Raw genomic sequence first — 23,250 nt, forward strand, 5'->3', positions numbered from 1 at the left:
AGTCACAAGAGCAGCAGTCGGTGAAGCCCAGTTTCCATGGGCCTTTGCTCTGTACTTCCACGCTCCATCCCCGCAATAACCCTGCTGTCCCCCAAGCCCTCACAACCCCCTGCCATTCCCTGGGCCTCCCGTGCCCCTGCTGCCCTCCACTCCTCCTGCCTGGAGGCCTGGCAGACCTGTGGCACCATCAGCACCCATCGTGCTGTGGGGACACACCACTCGATGGCTGACTTCTCCCAAGTTGAGCATTTCCAAGCCTCCCCCGAAAAACTCTGGAGTTATTTGCACAGAAACAGGACTAAAAGAGCAAGCAGGCAGCTTTACATTGAATGCTGGCTTTGCATTTACATGAGAAAGCAGCCCGAGGAGGTCACATACCAGAGTTTTTGCTCTTTGCTATGCCCATATTCTGTGCTACTGATAGAATTCCTCTTTGTACCGCTACAGATGGTTTCTGCTCCAGTAGATTCACCACACCACAGATACTGATAAAGTAAAGGCTAACAGACAAAGACAAAACTGTCATTGCATAACTTTTACTTATTTTGTTTATTTTTTACTTATTTTACTCACACGCCTTACAAACTTCAGAAAACCACCTTCCATTACCAAACAACACATCCCTTGTTGCATTTAGCTGGCACCTTCTGAGGCAGCGCACCCAGTCTGACAGCAAAGACCAGACTCAACATCCCCTACACCTGTAATAAACAGAAAAAAATTGAGGTGCACGATTTTGTCTATGAGAAGAAAACAGATGCTTGTAGGTAAACCAGCAAGTGCGCGCAGAAGTTAGGAAGAGGTGCTGAAGGAACGTGGCTCTGCTTTCAGTGCACATTTAAATATAAACAGCTAATTATGTTTTAATCAGAAGCATTTATATACAAATTATGCATCTCAAAAGGTTTTCCGGGGTGTGTGGGAACGAAGTGTGTTATGATGATCACAGGGAAAAATTCAAACTTAAAAAAAAAAAAAAAACAAAAAACCACCACACCACCTAACACGACAGAGGTGGCACTTGTATGTTCAAGAAAGCTGAGTCCTTGTCGTTGCTTCTGACTGCCTGCAATTAGAGCAGTCCCGAATTACTGTTACTTCTCCATGTGAAGTCAGAGAGCTGCTCAGGTGGCAAGAGACCGACTGCTGGGGCTCACTTAGTCCACTCCCCCTACCATTCAGGCCAAGCTGCTCAGGGCCATGCCCGGCTGAGTCCTGAGGGTCTGCAAAGATGGAAATCCCACAGTGTCTTCAGGTCTCTGCTCCAGTGCCTGCCCCCAGAGAGAAAAATATTTGTTCCTAACACCTAGTCAGAAATTCAAGCATTCCAGACTCAGTCCTATCTGCAGCCTCCTGTCCTACCAGCATCCAAGCATCTGGCTCCCTCTTTTCTGTGTCCTCCCATGAAGGACAGCAGACACTGCTGGGATCTCCCCTCGAGCCATCTCTCCTCCAGCTGCCCGCAGAAGAGCACGGCTGCCATCCAGCATACTGGCTGGTCACCACAGCTTGGTGTCATCCGTGAACCAGCTGGAGGACCGCTGCTCCGCCAGAGACACGCTGCTGAGTAATGGGAGGCTTTACGCAAGGTGACTCCACCCTAGCCACTGTTGTTACATCATTTTCACCATATTTGCCATTCCCGCAGGTTTTCCCTGTTTTTTCATATTCGCTATCCCCTTTTAAACAGAAACAGCCAAAATGCACTAAGTCCTTTAATTAATTTTTCCTTAGTGCTGAAATTCCTAGTTACTACTACTTTTGGCATCACACTGTATAAAAACAGAATCAATAAGATTTATGTCAAAAAAAACCACCATACAAACAAAAAGGATATTTGTTTTTCCAAACCAGCAAATAACCAGCATACCATGAATTTACAGACTGGCTGAACATCTCCCGAGAACTCCTGTGCAGGTTTCAGAAGTAAACAACTCAACGGTCAGATTCAGGGTCATTCAGGATGGCTGAATTTCTCCCACTGCTAGACTTAATTTAAAACTAGAAAAGAGGAAAAAAGGAAAAAAAAAAAAAAAAAAAAAAAAGGTCCATTTAACATATCCTTAATCTAGAACTATTGCAGATTATTGGTTTGAACAAGGATTTGTACATACACATCTATGGCTTAGCATCATGGATGACGATCCAAAATATTATACAAGTGAAAGATTCTATGGGCACAAAAGACTGCCCTTGTTTTAAAATAAAATTACATTCTAATGAAGAATGGAGTATTTTTCTGGGTGTGTCTCCTTCACTTTTTCAGTCCAACTCCAGCAGGCATCTACCAAGAACAACATCAAGTGTATCCTCACTCCCACTTTTTTGGAAATACACCGCTGCAGCATGTGCCACGGTTTGCTGCTTTGCTACTTCATAGGCACAGTCACAGAATTCTTACTTCCAGCATGCTTTTCGTACCAATGACTAGAAGCAGCCACTCCTGTATCTCCAAAAATCAATCGGAATTTCTGGAACTGCTCAGAAATACAACCTGTATCCAACCTAAAATAGCCCACAAAAGGAGTTTTCATATCATATCACGTCATACACACTCTATGTAACCTTGCTCAAAACCACACACGCAAACCACAAGGATCATGGACTCCCGGCGCTTCAGTGCCAGAAGGCTCAGTAAGCTACTGCTAGGAAACCTGCACCAAAACTCCTTCCACAAGATACCTCTTACTCCTGCGTGGCTTGCTGCCATATCAGCTCAGGATTTTTTTCAACAGGAAAAAAGCAATGCCACTCGGAAGATCTATAGAAAGCCTGCACGCACCAAAAATAGGCAGACAAACAGGTTATGTGAGGGGGCATAAAAAGCACATAGAAATATTGAGCTGTAGGGACAAAAAACCACAATTCAGGTCCTGCAATGAGTTGCACGTGCTCTTAATGAATGCAGAAGCATCCACATGCCCAAGAGACATAAACATAAGCCTCTAGCATTTTCACTGTGGAACCAGAACGTACCCCAGCTGCAAGAAAGGATGAGAGGGGACGGTTTTCAGCTGTGGTGCAAACAGGCAGCAAATGTTCACAGCCCATGTGCTGCAGCTCCTTGGTGTGGGTCCAGCCAGACGATGCTCACTGCCGCTCCACACGTCCCCCAGCAGCCCCGGCTGCTTCACTTGCATGGTTAATGCTCCTGGCCATACTCAGCAGGTCAGGAATCCCTCCCCAGGCTCTCCTACTAACAAACATTATGCACACAGATGTTCTCCGTGATTTTTAGCAATTTTTAGGCTATTTAAGTGTTTGTAACAGGTAATTTTATAAGGACTCAGATTGGGAGGTATTTAAAAAAAAAAAAGTCACAGAATTCATATTTAGTTCTATTCCTCAACACACAGATTGACAGAAAATGTATTTTTTAACATAAATGACAACCTTTCTCCTGCCCTCCTTCTGGTAAAAGTTGCCCTGGGGCACACATTAATAGCGTAAGAGAAAAGTGCAATTCCATATTCATAAGGAGAAATGCCAAACAATCTTAAGTACACCTTTAACAGTGTAAGTAGTGTTCTTTACGGTACGGCTGTATACAGCAGAAGCCTCCTGTGCTACACTTGTGCACATTACACAAAACAATAAAAACTCAAAGGTTCAAGTGAACTTCTTGATTTTTATGCAATTAAGGAGATGGAGCGTGTCTTCTTTCAAGCTCATCGCTTCCCAATTCCCTAGCAGCTGGTGACCAAGCCCAAATGTACGAGCTCAGAAACACTGGGGTGTTACACTAAAGGCTGGCTATGACAGCACGTTCGCATCCCCTCTATAGAGATGAACCCCAAGAAAACCTCACCAGCTGCTGGGCAACACAGCCACAAACACCTGCATCATGGCACGAGAAATCCCAGAAGGGCTTTGGTGTGCTGGACCACTGACAGACCGAACCCAGGTGGCACCTCTGCACGCATCCTGTCTGCTGAGGGCTTGTGCGAGAGAAGGGAGGTGGAGGCTCAGCCAGAACGCCGTAGCGTGGCACTGGGAGGTGAGAGCTGGGACATCAGGCTCTGCACAGGGCAAGATCTAAGACAGGGAGTTTTAAGAATGAACATTTGGAGCGCATGCACGCCTCTGAGAAGCCTGGGAAACAGAAATGCTGTACGCTGTGCTTGCTCATAACACTTAAAATACGTATGACTTACAACCACTTCCTGCTTCTTTCCTTAAATAGAGCAAAGTATTCATTCTTTGCTATGCATTACACATCAAATGACTTCTGAAAGAAAACTTGATCTTTAGTCACCAGACCATACGGACAACAATATTTTTCCCCTCAAGAATGGAAAATGTTTTCCACATTCAGGGAACTTCAACATCCAAGTGGGTATTTATGGTTCTCCATATACACAAAGAAAAAGAAAGAAATATTTTTGAGCAAGCATAAATGAGTGCAAGCAGAAGGTGTTAAAAAAAAAAAAAGCAACAACAAAACACAACAACAACAACAATAAAAAACAAACAACCCAACCCAGGAAAACAAGGATGGAAGAAAGCAGCACCCTCATATCAGAATGTTCATGCAAACAGTTTCTCACTGCAAACTTCTTACGATGCTCTCAAGTAGTCTGCCTTATCATCATCCCACCCATACCTTGCCTGACACAGCTTCACCTGGACCTCTGTTATGAATCAGATGGCACGAGAGACCACCTAAAATACCCAGGGTGAAAAATCTAAGACAAAAATAGCTGAAGTGCTATTGACAGAAAAGGATTTAAACTCTTTCTTGGAAACAAGCGAGCAAACAAACGAAAAACAAAAAACCCACAAAACTGACAACCCTGGCTCAAAAAGATCCTGTGCATGTGTGGATTTAATTTTGCCAATTAATGTTGTGGGTGGAAAAAAAGGGTTGGATGAGCAGCAAAAGTGAGTATGAAAAGGCAAGAAATTGTTTTGCTGGGTTTTGTTTTTGTTTTTTAAATTGAGCACAGTTCTTCCAAGGATTGGCAATGTTCACACTCATGTTTAGTAGTATGCTTATTAAGCAACTTCTCATTTTAACCTTTTTCTGTGACAAGGCAAACATTCTTCTCTACGCTACGCCTGTGAAATTTCTGTCACAGAATTCCAGTCCTTACACCCGTCTTTAAGCATAATCCCTGTGTGATGTAGCGAGAGCACAAAATCTGCCTTGCTGCCTTATTTTTTTTCTGTAAGGAAAAAGGATCTTAAGGATCAAATGGTACACGCAGTGTGCCTGGGACGTTGACTTCAGGTGGACGTAAAAAGACAAGTGTTGTAGTTTTGTCATTAAAATACAGAAGAATCATGCAGACATAAGAGGGAACTGACAGGACATGAACCAGGATAGTACGCACAAATATATACGTGTACTTGTAATTCTGGGTGACATTTCATTTCTCTGAAGTGAGACTTTACTGCACATTGAATTATCAACTATTTGTTATTAGTCAGGATGGATTTATCAGTTGCAAAATGGGACAGACCAATACAAATTGTACAAGATATTAGACCTGAATTGCTTTCTAGCTATATATCCATGAAACCTTCACTAATACCTGTGGCGTGACACCAGCAGAAAAAGCAACAGAGAGAAGAAGTGTTTGTCACCAGTTATATACGCACACTCACGTCTAACACTTTTTTTGTTTTGATGGAAGCACCTGAATTTATCTTTAATTTGGAGCAGCAAACCTAAGGAAGTATAGAAGGAGATGCAGATAATTACTTGCCCACTTTCGAGGCACTTCACAACTTCTAGCTGAAAAAAGACAGATGAGTTTGCAAACCAGCTCAATTGACAGCCACACCACTGCTCTTCACCACGTTTTTCTGTGTGGGCCCCAAACTCTCATCCTTCTGACAGCTGAAGGATCCATTCCAGGAGACCATGCAGTTCAAATCCACAGACACTGACAGAAACTGGTATCCTGACAGATTACACCAAGAAGGCAATTTAGGTTATTTTGTAAGCAGACATTGCAAAGCAGAGTACGCATTTCAAAATTAAACATTTATCTTTGGTCTTCTTCCTAATATTATACAGATCTTTGTACTGTAGAGACAGTTCAGATTTTTTCATTCCCATGCTCCTGCCTATCCTACATTTGAAAAATGCCAGTGTAAACAGGGATAAAGTAGTTTGTGCTGCTAAGACTACAGTTTAAAGACCCACATATTCATTTTATTTGATTTTTTCTCCTGCAAATGTAGTCATCCTAGTCTGACACTGCCTTTAAATCCTTAAGTCTGGGAAAAAAGAAAAAAGAAATACTTGCTAGCATTTGCTCGAACTGGTTGGTGCTCACAGCACCTAAGAAGCATACTTCCAAAACAACTTTATACAGTATATTTATAGCATAGAACAATTTTGTGTCATAAAATTATAATTTCCAGTTTACATAAACACTGCATATTTATTAACTTACTAAAGCAAGCCAAAAAGAAATGAAAGTGATAGGGAAGATAGACACAGAGCATGACTTAAAAGCAAAGTGCACATTACCTGAAAACAACTAAATTACAAAGAAGTACATCTGCATTTATTTCCCAAAGCAGTCCCAAAATATGCAACTTATTTCTATTAATGTCTTGAACTAAGTGCTCAACATATGTCTGCTAACTTTAATTCCACTATTACTAGGATCCAGTAAGAATACAACTACTTTATGTAAAAACCAAGGCCTTCTATCTTCAATTTTAATTCAAAACTAGCAAAAACAATGCACCAACGTTGCAATAAGTAATTCTGAGATAATAAATGCAATTACGATTTAGTGTCTGAAATAAACTGTTTCTACACACTGAATATACACAGTAAAACACTGCAGATATACAACAGTGTGGTAGTCCTAATCAAGAAGTACCACCAAGCCATGTACTCCTGAACACTGCACTTTAAACAAATTCAAATACATGTGCTGTGAAGTTTTACTTTGTTGTTTTTGTTTTTAATCTACCCAAATCAACCAAGATACTTGTAAACCATCCACATACTGGATGCACTTTGATTAGGAAGGAGCTGTATGTGCATCTTGCCCTATTTCACACGTTTATAAAGCTGTGCAGGCATCACTGTGACACAAACCAGAAGACCTGCGCCCATCTCCAGATCATCAGGTCCAACCATCCACTTAACCCTACGTGTTCACTGCCAAACCACATCCCTTGGTGCCACATCCACACGTCTCTTAAACACCCCCTAGGACAGGGGCTCCGCCACCTCCCGTGGCAGCCCATTCCAATACCTGACCACCCCTTCCATGAAGAAATTCGCCCTGATATCCAACCCAAACCTCCCCTGGCCCCACCACACATCCAGAGGAACTGCCCCACAGCTGGGGCACGGAACCAGACGCACCACGTGCAGGTAATTGCTCGAGGCACACAAGCTCATGTGGGCCCATCCCAAGAGGCAGGGTGCTGGCACTTGGTGCTCAGCACGTGCTGCATTCGGCAGAAGCACCGCGAGCCCGGACAGCCTCCTACCACGCTTAGCGGGCCGCCCCGGGGCTCTGCAGGGTGGGTTATGCTGGAAAACTGGCACCCATCCTTCCATCAGCACTGCCAGCTTCTCCAAACAGAAAGACTTTGCAAATGATGAGTTATCTCTAAATATGCATCACCCGTTACTCCTTCTAACAATGTTTCCCGACAGGACTTGGCCTCATGTGCATCTTCAATGTTGTTTTTAGTTTTAACATGATTCTAGCTCAAGACTTTGCGACGTAAGGAGGATGTTAACTAACAGCAGCAAAATTCAGCAGGTGACATCCAAAGGGCCGACCTGCGTAGCAAAGGTGTTTAGGAGAGCATCTGTTTTCAGCAGCGTAGACATCACCTTTATACCTTTGGTGCCAAGCACATTGTGAGTTTCAAAGTTACTTTTTGAACGCTGCAAAGCCTCAGAACAGTAATGTAGACCCCTTACAAAAAGTGAATCTAAAAATTTCCACTGCAGCCACACTTTCCTCCTCCCAGCCGACAACCACGCCTCTAGGTCATTTTCTCTCTTGCACTGAGAAGATGCACGAACCCCGTTGGAAGCAGAGTACTTTACTGAAGGTGAAGTGCCTCTTAAGATCAGGATCAATTTCCTGAATGAAACAAGGAATCAGCTCTTCTGTGTGGTGTTTTCTGGTCCAATATCCTTTCACTAATTTGACAGCCATGAATAGAGACTTTCCCTTCTGCTGACACACAGGGGGAGAACAGACACACACAAAGAAACAACAGCAGCCAAAAAAAGAACCAGACAACACCAAAACTACTTCTGCCGGGGGAAAAGAAATAAAAGAAATAGCACGTTCTCTCAATCCTGCCCATAAATTATGCCAAGTTTGCTAGCCTCTCGCACTTGAAGGCTGGATCGTAAGAATACAGGCTCTGTTTGTTTGTTTTATTTTCCCCTAAAGTTAAAATACTGGGACCACCGATGGGAGACTACTGCTTTCAACAGCAAGTCCAGGAGGATGCTCAGCAAAACAATCCAAGCTTGGCCCTGACGCCACAGCTTGGCACATCGCTTTTTTCCTCTGGTGGCAAATATCTGAATGGGACAGGGAGAGTGCCACACGTTTGGTACGACAGCCTTCCCCTTTGGAGGAGGAGAAAAATACACACTTCTCACCCGCACGCTAGAAATCTCCTGGATCGACCCGTGAATTATGAAATTATCTCGAAAACAGAAGATGAATCAGAGATCACACTACACAAAAACAATTTCTGTATTTCTGAGATCACGACTAACAGCCAGCATTCACCCGCTAACGGCGCCCGAAGCGTGCTGTAAAACTTCACCATTTCACCCCGGCACCGGCAGCAATGGCTCTGAGCACAGCTTCTGGCTCCCCCGGCTACCTCCCAGCACGGGAGCTCTGCCGGTGAACACCCAAAACTTCGGGACAAGCCCCCGGAGCCCTCTTCGTTTTTGGGAAAAGGGAAGGGAAGGTGCCGCCCGACCCGGCAGCCAGCTGTGGGTGCAGCAGGGCTGCGCTGAGCTCGCCCACCGCAGGGTGCGGGCTGCGTTTCCTCCTTCCTCCCTCCCTCCACCCAGGGCCCCCGGGGCACGCAGGGGCATCTCCCACCGCAGGACGCTTCAGGCTGGCAGCGGGACCCCCACCCCCCAGCACCGCCGGGGCAGTTTCGGGACAAAACGCTGCAATACAGCTTCGGGCAGGCGGAGCCCCTCCTGCCGCCGGGCTGTACCTGCAGGCTCCCCCCCCTCCTCCCGGACACCCCACGCGTGAGGCCCACGCAGCCGCGTGTCCCGGGCACCTCGGGAGGGCGATTTTGGTTAACCCTCCCCCGGCGCCCACCCAAACACCACCAAACTCCATCCCTGCCTCCCGCTGCTGCTCGGCAGCCCCCCGCCAGCCCGCAGCAGGCCGCCGTGCCCTCGGGCAGCCCCGCCGGGCGCACGCCCACCCCAGACCCACCCCAGGGACCCTCCCGCGGGCACCCCCCGGGTTTTGGGGGGGGTCCCCGCACCCCCCGCTCCCCGCCGGCAGCTCCGCCCCGCCCCGCCCCGTCCCGCCGCGCCCCCCCCAGCCCCGGGGGCGGCAGCTCGGGGCCGTGCCCGCCCCGCTCACCTGGCGGCGAGCCCCTGGGTCCCGGGGCGCTGCGGGGCGCGGCGGGGCTGCCCCGGCCCTGGCTGCGCGCTCCCGGCTCCGGCAGGCTCGGCCCGTGCAGAGGCGGCGGCGGCGGCGGGGGGCAGCGGGCGGGGGGCGGCGGCGGCGGCGGGGGGGGGAAGCGAGCGGCGCCGCCGCTCATGGCGGGTGCGGGGCGGCCGGGGAGGGGGCGAGCACGGGGCCGGGGGGGCGCCGGCAGGAGGCAGGGAGCCGGGGGGGAGGCGGCGGCGGCGGCCTGGGCGGCGGGGGAGGGGGAGGACGGGCAGGAGGAGGAGGAGGAGGAGGAGGAGGAGGAGGGGGCGGGCGCGGGGGCGGGGGGAGGCAGGAAGGGGGCGGCGGCAGGGGCCGCCCAGCAGCCGCGATCCGAGCCGGGCGGAGCCGCCCCGCGCTGCTGCTGCTGCCGGCGGCGGGCGGGGGGACGGGGGCTGGGGGCGGGCTGCGGGCGGCGGGGCACGGGCACGGGCACGGGCACGGGCATCGCCCCCCGACGGGACGGGACCGGGGCGCTGGGGAGCCGCCGCCCGGCGCTGCGCCGGGGAGGAGGACGACAAGCAGCAGGAGGAGGAGGAGGAGGAGGAGGAGGAGGAGGAAGTCTCCCCGCCTGCTTCCTCCCTCCGCCGGCCCGGCGCCTTCCCGGGGCCGCCCCCCGCCGCTCCCGGTGCCGGCGGCCGCCCCTCGGCTCGGCTCGGCTCCGCTCCGCTCCGCTCCGCCCGCCCGGGGGTGGAGGCGAGCGGGGCCCGGCCGGACCCGGCTCCCCCCCCCCGGGGCCCCGGAGCCTCCGCCCGCCCCGCGCAGTCGCGCCGAGCCCGGCCCCGTCCGCGCCTGCGGCTCCAGCTCCACGCCCGTGGGGCTGCACCTCGGGGGTCCGCAGCCCCGGTGCCCACGGGGCATGGGTATGTTGGGCTGCTCCGTGCTGCTCGGGGTTTGTGGTCTGAGCGCCACGGAGCTCGCCCGCTCCTTGCTGAGCCCCGTCCCGTCGCCTGTGCCACCCCTGTGGGGTGCCCGTGCCCCTTCCAGGCGGTGTGTGGTGACGGTCGGGGCTGCTGCTGGGTGATTCATTTCTGGATGGCTTCCTGAGGGGAAGCTGCTGCTGAACGGCTCCCCGGCCGAAGCTGTTACACAACGCAGCGCTGTGGCACTGACTTCCTTCCTCATCAGCCCTCTGAAGCGGGGCAGAGTCAAAGGCTAGAGGGTGGCTCTGCTGCAGGAAAAGGCCCGAAAATAGCGTCAGCCGTTCAGCTCAATCCAACTGGGATGCACCTAGTTGGTCTGACAGAAACAAGCAAAAGCACTTCAACCAGAGCTAACATGCACCCCCGACTACAGGCTCTCAGGGAGGTCAGGGAGGCCACTTCTGAGGGGCTGGGGTTGGTGGGCCCATGGACGTGTAGCTGGGGGGCTCTGGTGCCTGGCACTGCGTTTGCTGCTGGGGCCGGGCTGTCCCGTCCTCCTGTCATGCTGGTTCTGAATAAAATCTAGAGCATATCATTACAACAGCCAGATCCGGCCTTTTTCCAAGTGTCTTTTAGCTCAGAGGGGGCAGAAAAGGTGATCCCTTTTTAGCCCAATAGCTTATTAGGCTGATTAATGCATCTGGAAAACAGACAAGCTTTTGACAGGAGCCTTCTTCAGGTCTGTTTAAGGCCTCCAGATACTTAAAGACGAGGTTTTCTCTCTGTAATGTTGAAACAACTGGTGTCTCGTTTCTCTAATTAGAAATGAACTGACAGAAGTCTAGAGGTAAGCTCACTGGTGGGTTAAACTCAGCAAGCAGATCCAGGCAAAAGTTAAGGTGAGTGATTTATTTATTTATTTTATGTTACAGCTTTCATTTTGTTTTAAAGTTTACAATCTTGAAGTACTGCAATGACCAGACAGCTAATGCTCTCAGTATTGTAGACGTAGGTGAACTCAAGAGTTCACTGGTTTGGCTCAGAGCAATCAGTATAACAACGTCTCATGCTGCTGCAAGCCGCCTTGCAGGTCAGGAGCGCTTGTTTCTTCCAACCTCGTAACTAACTTGTCTAAAACAACAACAACAAAACCACACAAAATTTGAGTGTGGATTTCTGCCAACTGGTCTGCCAGAATCAGGCATACAACACAGTTCTCAGGGTTCCAACCAGTCCTGAAAAAGGTGACATTAGCTGTATTGTTTCATTAAAAATAGATCCAGTTGAGCCTCCACTGCACCCAAAGGCATCTCTTAAAGTCTGTTAGCAGCTGAAGTGGTGTTTAAGGCTTTGTGTCAGCCACACATTGCAGTGGGATGCTATTTACCCTGAATACTTTGTTTTCTCTCTCTCAGTGATGCTGAAGTGCCTGATTATGAGGGGTACATGTAGAAAAAAAAAAAAAGAAAAAAAAAAAAAAGCTTAATCCAAATATGACTGACACAATGGCAGTTAATTGAAAAAAAAAAAAAAGGATCAGCAGAGTTGTGTCAGATTTAAAAAAAAAATAAATTCAAGAGAAAGCTGATATGCATGTTTTAAAAGTGTTTTCTTCATGGGCAAATAAGCATGTTCTTTCAGAAATTCCATGTAGAGAAAATCCATGTTCAGCTTCCTGCTGACATTAAGCTTTCTTCTAACTAGTTAGAAAGACACTGAGATCAAGAAGAATTAAAACAACAGCTCTAACAGTTGACTGCAAAAATGCAGGTGTTTGCAACAATGCAGGTACCCCTGCAAGGTATTTCCAGTGGTGCTAGCTCTGTTTCTGCTGCATGTTCAATGTCTGCAGCCATCCATCCCTCCCTTACTGCAGGCTAAGAGACCCTGGGGGTTGCGCTCAGCCACCTCCTGGTTAGGAAACAGAGGGGACGCAGAGCAGGGGACGTGGAGCAGGCAGCAGGGCTGGCCCTGCTGGGGACAGAGTAGGTCACTTACTGAAGCTGCTGATGAGACATTGCTAACCTCAATGAAGAGTGAGGTATGCAACAGGTAGAAGATGTAACACATCTCTCAGGAAACAAATTTTAGCATTAGTAACAATTGGAAATATATCCAGGTCCTTTACTCCTCCTACAAGACAACATTTTCCTAGTAGGCAGTCACACAGACAGTGCGGAGCTTTCAGATGGGCCCTCTGATTTTCCTTCCTCCTGCTCCATCCCAGCATTCACTTGCTTTGAAGCTGCACTGTTGCTGGACTCCCCGCTCACAGTCATTCCTGTACGCTGCTGTAGGTTCCAGCCGAGCTGCAAAAACCTCACCCTGGGCAAAGCTTCATGAGGAGACGAGAAATCATGTAGCTGAGCATACATAGCTGAAGAGCACGCACAAATACTTGCTTATCTGTACTCAAACAGGAACAAGGAACCTAAGTGAAAAGAGAAGGGCTTTGCCTGTGCGTGACAAGAGCTGTCTGCAGTTCTTCCAGGACATACTTCTTGCTTCCTATCTTCACACTACCTGTGTGTCACTCCTAGTGGACTTTACTGAGTGACTTCAACAGTGTAGATGCAATGTTGCAATAGGGAGAATATCCCAAATGGCAGACCTTGGAGACAAAGGAGTGCCAAATGTAGCAAGTTGGGGTGGCAGAGACACCCACAGGGTGTCAGGTGCAGAGGAGAGGTGCTGCTCTTTGTTGACCTGCAGGGGTGAGCACAGGAGTCAGTTGCCTACAGGGCAACTTAAACCGGTGGAAAGATCATGCTGGCATCAGGCTTCAAGGCTCTTTGCATCCGTGGCCACAGAGAACAGTGGTTTCTATTTCAACAGACAAGTGGAGAAGCTGTAACTTCTGAAGTTACATCTTGACCAGTAGGCTCCTGCATGAGTACAAGGGGAGCACAGCATTTGGGAGGCAGAACCAAAGAACAGGGAGGCTGGGAAGGCAACCAAACTCGAACTGTCCTGGCATTCTTGGGAACCCTTCCCAAAGTATGTCTCATCCCTCAAATATGTCAAACCAACACACAGGCAAACCAACATCCTGCATGCTGTCACAGCAGCACTTCCCTCTCGCTCTTCTCCCTGCCTTCTCAAAGCTGCCCGCCCTGCCTGAACCATGCTTTGCCTTTCCGGCAGAGGTGTGTTGATGTATCATCCCCTCAAATGACCAAGGCTGTGGTGACCAGGCACACGGCTCAGCTAGACAGGATTGTCAGGTGCTGCTACCAGTGTGCTGGCTTAACCTAGTTCCAGAGCAGCACCTGGAACAGCCCAACAGGATGGGTTTTAGCACACACTTGCAACAGGAAGGTTGTACCCCTGTGGGGGCATTGATCTGCTTGCTAGTGTGTGCTGAAGACCAGCTGTTGCATCCTCACTGCTCTTTTTGTGTGGATGACAGTGGCACACTGATGCTGGATGTAAAACATTCTCACCCTCATCTTGTTGGCTGGCTGCTGTGCTTCAGACCCCCATGTACAGCTGGTTCTGGGCAATCTTGGGTTGCAGTACGCTTTGAAGGAAAAACAATGAAAGGACTGGTAGCTAAGCTGGCTTTGTACCTTTTTCATTGCATCTGGAAATTAAAGCTATGCTCTCGCACTAACGGGGGAAAAAAAAAGTCATTGTCCCCTGCTTTAATCTCTGCAGCCTGGATGGTAAGAGGAACCTCCATACACTCTCACACAGAGCTTACACTAGACGAATGAAAACTAGCCTAGTCAACCAGGTGCAAGTCTGTGCACAGACGGCTGATACTGAAAAATGAAGTGAATTTTAAAGGAAGTAGGAAACCTCAGGCATCAGCCCATAGCCAGTCTCCAAAAGGTTAAAGATAAATTCTGTCCAAAGAACAGATGAGACTACAGCTGCCAGCAGTGGGCTTCTTGTAACTTCTGAAGTGTCTGGTGTTGGCTATAGTCAGAGAAGGGTTCCTAGGAAAGGTGAACCCTGTGCCAGAGACATTAGCAAATTGTCTGACAATGTCAAGGTTCCTTAAAACAAGTAGAATTATGATTCACTTTGTATACATAAATAGCCGTAGTATAGCTATACGGTATTTATTGCTGTGTAAAGTACCCCTGTAGCTGATGCAAAACCCAAGCTAAACTGCTGGTATGTCAACCAACTTTTGCAATACTTCAGTCAGAGCAGAGTAAGGCAGCAAAATGACAGAGCTGGCACACTAGGCTTCTCTGCAGTGTTGGTGCTTGGCACGATTCACCTGCCACATGTGTCTCCAACTCAAGACCAAATGCCCACCTATACTTTATGCCAAACATCTGCGTTGTACAACAAATTCATGTTTTGCTTCCAAGTATAGAACAAAGCATCAGACCAGCTCAACATTGGAACAGATGTAGGTTACATGAACAATCTTATGTGAAATGTCGCTGTGGTTTGATTAGGAAATACTCAAAAAGGAAATATGCATGAAATATTTCAGTACCTAAGCCAGACTCTAAAAGGCTTAGAGATCCCACATGAGGCGCAGGCAAACTACATGACCATTTTGCTATAGGCAGGACTATAGTGATGATAATTCATGTCCTCTCATGTTGTCATGCCTCTACATACCAGATTAAATACCAAAAAAAAAAAAAAAAAAAAAAACCCAACAACAAACAAAAAACAAAAAACCCACAATATTTTCTGTTTATTTTATTATTTTTTTTGTTCTGTTTTGTTTTTGTTGGTTGGTTGGTTGGTGTTTGTTTTTGTTTAAAATCTTTCACTGGCAAGGGGTAATACGATGATTTTTAATTTTTATTTTGGATTAGTATATATTTTCTTAGCTTGGTTTTCAGAACATAAAGGCACATGTGCAAACCTTTCAGTACACTTTGAAATATTCTTTACATTTTCAATTATTAGTTCTTTGTCCTGCATTTTCCTCCCTTTCTATTTTTTGTCACTTGATGTAGTAGGAATAGCACTGGGCAGGTTTTAAAGACGGCAAGTTAAAGCATTTAATTTCTCTCTCTCCCCCCCATCAGGTTTCTGAAGTTTAAACAGTTTTGTTTAATTACAAACAATTTAAACAGTTTTCAATGGCAGAAAACAAAAATTAAACAGTTTTCAGTCTTATTTTTTCTTTTCCAGGGGTTCTCTTGGAAAACAAAGAAAAAGCAAGATGAAAACCATCAGAATTTCAAACATTTCCAACTTCGGAATAAAGGCATCGAAAGCAGCGTGGCCAGCAGGGCTGGGGAGGTGATTGTCCCCCTCTGCTCTGCTCTCGTGAGACCCCACTGGAGCACTGTGTTCAGGTCTGGGGCCCCCAGCACAAGGAGGACATGGACCTGTTAGAGTGAGTCCAGAGAAGGGCCACAAAAAATGATCAGAGAGGTCTGGAGCACCTCTCCTATGACGACAGGCTGAGGGAGTTGGGGTTGTGCAGCCTGGAGAAGAGAAGGCTCCGGGCAGACCTTACAGGGCCTGCCAGTGCCAAAAGGGGGCCTATGGGAAAGCTGGGGAGGGACTCTTTGTCAGGGGCTGTGGTGACAGGACACAAGAAGTAATGGTTTTAACCTAAGATTTAGATTTGATATATGGAAGAAATTCTTTACTCAGAGGGTGGTGAGGCCCTGGCACAGGCTGCCCAGAGAAGCTGTGGATGCCCCATCCCTGGAAGTGCCCAAGACCAGGCTGGATGGGGCTTTGGGCAATGTGGTGTGGTGGGAGGTGTCCCTGCCCATGGCAGTGGGAATGGAAGCGGGTCTTCAAGATTCTTTTCAACCCAAACCATTCTGTTAGTTATGGAAACTAACCCCCTCTTCCCCCCAGTATGTATATGTATATGTATATGTATATGTATATGTATATGTATATGTATATGTATATGTATATGTATATGTAAATTTAAAAGATATTAACCAGCTACATTGAAAGAAGTGCAAAACAGGTAGCCTGAAGCATTTCAAATTAAGTTTTCAATTTACATTTACAAACAGCTCCATTTTTAAAGTGTGCTCTCCTCTCAATGCACAATAAAAGAACTTTTCCAATCTCTGAAACTTGTCTTTCTTAGATGCAAAGTATTATGGAAAGCTGAGCGCATTTGGGCACTCTGGAGTGGGGCAGAGAGTGAGTTAAAGGGTTCAGCATTGGGAGCTGAACACAGCTAAACCTGCTGTGATGAGGTTTGGGTTCACATACACCCTGAGCAGCTGGCAAGGTGTTTGATCTGTGATTAACTGATCAGCAACCTACTTCATATTTTTAAAGTCTTAGTCTTGGTAAGATTCCTTTATTTAGAGAGCAACACAGATATAAGGAAATAATGACAAAATTTTGAATATGTCCAGCCTGAGTGAGTTTTATTTTGGATTAGGAAAAATCAAAAGTGCAAAACAAAGCCAAGAAAGAGCACAGGTATTGTCTCTACCAGAGGCTGTAGAGATCACATGCTCTGAAAAGCATGTATATTATTTTCTTGGCAGAAAATAAGATAGATAAAGAGAGTTTGGGAGCATGAGATGCATCTACATTAAGAAAACACTAATACTTACCTCCAGGGATATGGATTGGCAACTTCTACCACAAGCCAATCCCTTTCCTATGTTAAAGCTTGGCAGGGGAGACCTCAAGAGCTTAATTCTACAGAGAAATTTTACTCCCAACGCGATCAGAATCAGGAGTGATGCACATGTCGTATTGTAACATATCCACAGAAGGCACCATAGCTGCCAGACTGACACACCCTGTGTTTGATGTATTTGATGAAAACAGAGTTGGTATTTTTCATTCTGGGTTTTGCATGCCTCCCCAGAAGTTTTTGCAGAGCATTCAGTGCAAAGGGATTAGACAGGGACACTCTTCGGCTCTATTTCTCCCCTCCATCATCATACAATGTCTCATGGTGCCCTCAGTCTCTGGACAGGTTTTGGGGGCAGAGAAATCCCTTCAGACCTGAATCTGTCGTTTTCTTATTTTCATTGCTTATTGCTTATTGCTTTTCATTCCTCATCCCAATCACTGTGCTGGAGCACTAACTGATTTCTCTATGCATTGTCCCTGTTCTTTATCAACTGTCCATCTGCAAGCCATGGAAAAAAAAATACTGCTTATTAATTCCCCAGAAAGAAAGCCTTTCCCTCTGTTTCTAAGAGGCAAAATGCCTGAAATCCTGTTGTGAACTTGTACAATAAAAGAGATATGAGACAAACCACCCCATGATCTACTCTAACAGAGTTCCTTGCCAATGGTCGGGCATGTAGACTCTCTTTTAAAGGAAACGGGATAGTGTCACAGACTGAAAGAGAAACCCAGCATGCCAAGCACATATATGAGGACAATGGGTGTGAAGTATGGAGTGAAGACAATGTTAGGAGAGGCACTCTGCTTGGGTAGCATAGGGAGGAGAAACCTTCCCAAGGCAGTACCACACACCCTGGGGCCCGAGACCCTTCAGGCAGCTTGTGCAGTTGCAAAGGTTGACCCAAAAACCCAAACACCAACTTCCAGGGTGTCTCTGCTCCTCACTGTGAAGGCAAACATATTGCCTTTAATCATGCTCATTGGCTTTTCTGCTCTTCTACCCCCTTGCTCATACAGGGCAATCATCACTTTATTGTAGCAGTTATCAAATAGTTAAATCTGTAAGGCATGCCACTTTTTAGTTTGCTCTTCTCAAGACAAACAAATATTAAAGTGTTCACTTTGTTTGGATTAAATGCAGAGATCCCATGCTCTGTTCAACAGACCCATACTGTAGGGTGAAGATTGAATACCTTCCTTAAATTACAATGGCCAAAATCGAATCCTACTTGTTGCTGTTGTTATGACTCTTGCTACTCTTCTTTTTCTGACTGTAATCTTTGCTGAGTCTCCTTCTACTTGCTCCCTGTAATTTTTTAGAGATTTGTTTTTACTCATAGCTAGCTCTAGCAACGTACTACTGACGTTTGTAGGTATAGGCAAGTAACGGCTCAAGAAGGTCGCTGGTGTTGAGGCTTGCTAGAAATGACTCTTTTCACTACCAGATGAACTGAACGTATAGCTGTGCACACGGGGAGAGGAACGGCACTTCTCCACAGGTGGTACATCCCTGCTGCAGCTGCCACCCAGTGGTTATTTGTCATCAGCATACCTATTGTACTTTTCCCGAACAGCCTTTCTTCAGTCACGCTGAAGCCTTGGAAATCTGTAACAAGGTTTTGCTGGAACAAAACCCTTTTCCTGAAAAACCTCCTTGTTTTAGCTGAAGCACTGATTTTAGTGGGTAAATTTATCTGTATCAACAAGCATCCTGTTCAGAGCTTGCAAACATAGGAAAAAAAGTTTTTGTTTTGTTTTTTTTTGTTTGTTTGTTTGTTTTTGAGGAGGGGATCAAACGTGGGAGCCAGCCCTGCAAAATGGAGGAGAACAGAAGGTGCCTACAGTGATGCAACCTGTTTGTTTTTGTTTATTTAATTTTTAATTTAAATTACTGCTTTTTAATGTCTTATGCCCACTAATGGCAAGCTGCGAACACCCTAACTAGACAGGCAGAACAGTCCTGGATTGAATTTGTTGTTGCATGTGCTTCATCCAGGATGCTTGCCACACTGCTTTCTACCGTAAGTGTTCTTTAAACCAATATTTTAAAGGATAATAGTTTGCATTATAATGCTGTAAAGACACAGAAATTGTTCTTGAGTAAATTTTCTTTTAGGTGAAGCACGAAGGACACAGTACTTCAGGGAAAGAATTTTTCTTTGTAGATAATGATTAACTGTTTTACGGACCAAAGTTAACAGATACTTTCCTGGCTGTAGGTACACTAAAAGCAAAATGGCAATAGCCTATAACGCTGTTTCCATTGCTCTCAGAATATGAACATGCATGAAAAGGAGGAACATGCAAATAGAAAAGGAGTAGGCAAGATGAGCATAACACTTGTAGCAGTGTCTGTTTCTCTCTAATTCATTGCAAATTGGCTCCTTAGGGCTGCACCAAACACTTTCCCCCTCCCTGCACCATCTGACCAGCACAGCATTTGGGATGCCCAACCACTGTTGCCACATAAGCTCCTTGCTGAAGCATGAGGCAGGACGTCCACATCCAGGTGACTCAGCTGCTGCTTTTAAGACTGTGGAAGTTCTCAGAGACATATGGGCGACTAACGGGGAAGGTGTGATACAGTCTCACTGTCTTCTGGTGGACTATTTCCAGAAAGTGGGGCTTAGCAGCTGTTTCACAGATCAGGAGGAATGTCACAAGAATTCCTTCTCCACATTGTAATTCTACAGATCTCTCTGCCAAGTACTGGTCCCTCCCACGGTGATAATGCGGGAAATTCTCAGTAATGGACACAGCTTTTGATCTAGCAGTCCAGTGGACACGAGTTCAGTGGCTCACTGGCAAGTTTTTCTTCTGAGACCTGCACTTATGAATGGTTCAGACCACTGGCACTTCTGAAAGCAGACTTTATATCTGGCTGTGCAATTTCAGTGCATCCTAAAAGCATTGAGGCTCCTTCAGTGTATCTGCAAAGGCTGGATGCTTTGCCATTAAATTCCCTTTGACTTTAAGAGAGAATTACATCAGGTATCACTTCCACAAATGGATCTGAAATACTTTGTATTGTTTGAGGGCTGGGATAGAAGGGTATAACAAGATATTTTTTCAATATAGAAGGGCGTTGCAATGTGGAACACTAACAAAAAGAGAGCTGGGCCACTTCCTTGGGCACAGAAATAAAGCAATCGTTTCTAGTCAAAATGTAGTACCACATTTTTGAGTGTGGTGACTTCACAGATAGAATCATAGAATCATCTGGAAAAGACGTGTTAAGATCACTAAGTTCAACCATCAGCCAAACCTAATGAGTGGCATCACCCAATCTAAACCTCTTCGGTGCAGCTTTTTGCCATTCCTGCACATCCTGACATGGGTGACCAGGGAGCAGAGACCTGCACCTCCCTCTGAGCTTCCCCTCCTCAGGGAGTTGCAGAGAGCCATGAGGTTGCCCCTTGGCCTCCTCTTCTCTGGACTGGACAGTCCAAGTGTCCTCAGCATCTCCTTACAGGACGTCTGCCAGCCCTTTTACCAGATTTATTGCCCTCCTCTGGATGCTTTCAAGGACATTTATATCCTTTTCACATTGTGGAGCTCAGAACTGCACACAGCATTCAAGGTGAGGCTACATCAATGCTAAATATAGTGGCAGAATCACCTCTTTTAACCAGCCATATGTCACTCTGTATAAACACTATAGAACATAAATTCACCTGAGCTCTTGCCTTTTGCAGGTTATACCTTCATCTCATGCAATAAGATTATATTCAACCTTTGGAAAAAATGCCCCCAGTCCCCACCCCACCTGTGGGGTTGTGAATGGGGAGAGAAAAAAACAGCTGATACAATCCAATAAATTGTTCACACCCAAGTGTGAAGCAGCCCCAGGCCTCACATACAAATACTGTGGTAGAGTGGAAGGGAAATGCCACAGCTTCTGAAGGACAATTCCAGGGACTGAACAAGGTAGGAATATCTGTTGGTGTGACAGCAGAAATCCAGAGACCGGGGTGATGTATTTAGAAACTGCAAAGAGACCAGGTGTATGCAAGGGGGAAGTAGAGGAGGTCCCGAGAAGAGAAAAATGGACATGAAAAGCAATATAATTAAGCATTATACTGTCAGCCCAATCAAATGCTGGGCTAGAGAAACTTGTCCGTTGTACACTGCCAGCACAGCAAAGTGTTGATCCTGACAGGAGCCTCAGGCTACTGCTGTCTTTTATGAATGCTATGTAATAATAATAATTATCTGAAGAAAAGAGAAAATGTGATAGTTATGGAGAAGCAAGGCTTGGCGCTACTGTAAGCTCAAAGCACATGAAGGGAATTTTTGAAGAGCAACATTGTCTAGGTGGGAGACAGAAGACATATTGATCAGGGATTCACTGCATCACAGTTTTTCAGATGATGCAGAACAACCCTGTATAAGAAGAGGAACATTAAAAAATATACTTCTTAATAACAGTATAATAAGATAACACGATAATATAACAAGACAATAATATAATATAATATAATATAATATAATATAATATAATATAATATAATATAATATAATATAATATAATATAATATAATAACAAGATAATTTCAAAGGTCTGATTTTCAAGAAGGGTACCTATGCATTTTTTTGAAACATGGACGCTGCTGGGGTCTTTATGCGCTGGTACCCAATGTTATTTTTAAAAATCCGCCTTGGATCCAGAAGACAAATGGGAAACATCAGTGGCGATTCTTGAGTTTGAGGATGAAGCAGCAATTGTTGGGACAGCTCACAAAACCATTAACAATCAGAGACACTGTATAAAGCTTCTCCTGAAAGATGCAGTTCTCTCCACAATATGTTTTAATGAATGCATGTTAAGGAAGGGGTTATAAAACACCGATTCAATTACAGGAAACACTACCTATAGCCCATGAAAATAACTCTGACTGCAAGAATTGGTTTGCTTTACAGCAAGGACAGCAATTGCATCTTCAATGTAGTGCAGTGATAGGTATTATGGTATGTTTGGAAGTGTCCAGTACACTCTGAGTTTTGTTCCAGCAGCCAGTGAGAAACACCACCTCAGACCAGCCAGCTCACTACACATATATCAAAGTGCTGAAGAAACCATCACCCCCTTCCCAGTGACAGAAACTAGAGCAGTTCTTCCCATTGCAGAGGGAGATGAGAGCTTCAGCCTGTGTGCTCATCTGTCGCTTAGTTGTTGAAGGAGAGTCAGTAGGTTGGGGAAGAGCCCAGCTTCCTGTGCTTGAGTTGTCACCTACAACAGAACCTTGTTGAGTCGCCCTGTTTCAATCAGTTTTTGAAATACATGTATATGCACCCACTGATTTATTTTTCCATCTGTTTTTGTACTTTAGTGTATACACCAGGTGTTCAGACAAGGCACAGTAGCAAAGAAATACAAGATAACACAAGGCTCTTGTGAAACATTTGCAGGTCATCTTGCTTTAAACCCAATCAGACGAAGTGCTCTTTGAAACAGTGAAAAATTTTTTTTGTGGTCTCCTGTAGGAGTCATAGGAATGGCTCATGACTCTAGTGGGCAAAGGGCTGTACACGTTAAGAACCCCTAAACTGAAATTTTGGGCAAACTTGTTCTTTTAAAGCTCAAACACTACCACTCAAACTCAAACCCTCTTTGGTGTAAACTGCGTTCCTGGCTAAATTAGAGTCTTGACAGAAATTAATATAATATTTATATATTTTCACAAACATGCAAAACCAAAATAAAACACGTAAATAAAGAAACGTATTTTCACCGGAGAAGTTTGTGTTTGTCTTTTGATAAAGAAGAAATTGTTTTTCCATAGAGGAAACTTGCAGACTGGTAGGCATATATCATGTATATAAGTATATATTTCAGTATTAAACTGAGTAGAATTACATAGAATCTATCCAAATTAAAATTAAATCCCCCAAACCTTAACTTTTTTGAATTAAAATTAAAGCCAAGTGTTGTTAATTTAATGTTTTTGACAAAATTTATTTATTTATTTATTTAGACACAGTGGTATTGCTGTTTCATCAATAACAGCAATCACATTCAGTAATTTTAAACATTGTTTGTAATGACAGAAGCCATCATTGCTGACTGTGTGACTGTGAGGAATAGAGAGAAATTACGAGGTGTCTACAGAGTGAGAACATTCAGGATTGACAAGCACTGACTCAGTGCCTCTGGAGACTGAGTTTCACTATTAAGCACATCTAATAAGTAGTAAAGAAATTACCCA

The 23,250-nt window shown here is 45.8% G+C and overlaps 1 protein-coding gene across 4 annotated transcripts in view; it reads right to left on the reverse strand.

Moving 5' to 3' along the window:
- Positions 1-9,843, reverse strand: part of RNF38 (ring finger protein 38) — a 111,251-nt gene extending 101,408 nt beyond the window's left edge. For 2 of the 4 annotated variants that reach the window (XM_068666500.1, XM_068666501.1), the window contains exon 1: positions 9,567-9,843. In XM_068666500.1, coding sequence (XP_068522601.1) covers positions 9,567-9,747 — 181 coding nt within the window. In that variant the 5' untranslated portion in view covers positions 9,748-9,843. Of the gene's footprint in view, positions 1-1,870; positions 1,970-9,566 lie in introns of those variants that run through there. The other 2 variants (XM_068666505.1, XM_068666503.1) reach the window with 2 other exon arrangements.
- Positions 9,844-23,250: the final 13,407 nt, after the last annotated feature.

The sequence above is a fragment of the Anas acuta genome, chromosome Z (assembly GCF_963932015.1).
Source record: "Anas acuta chromosome Z, bAnaAcu1.1, whole genome shotgun sequence".
In the NCBI taxonomy this organism is placed as follows: domain Eukaryota; kingdom Metazoa; phylum Chordata; class Aves; order Anseriformes; family Anatidae; genus Anas; species Anas acuta.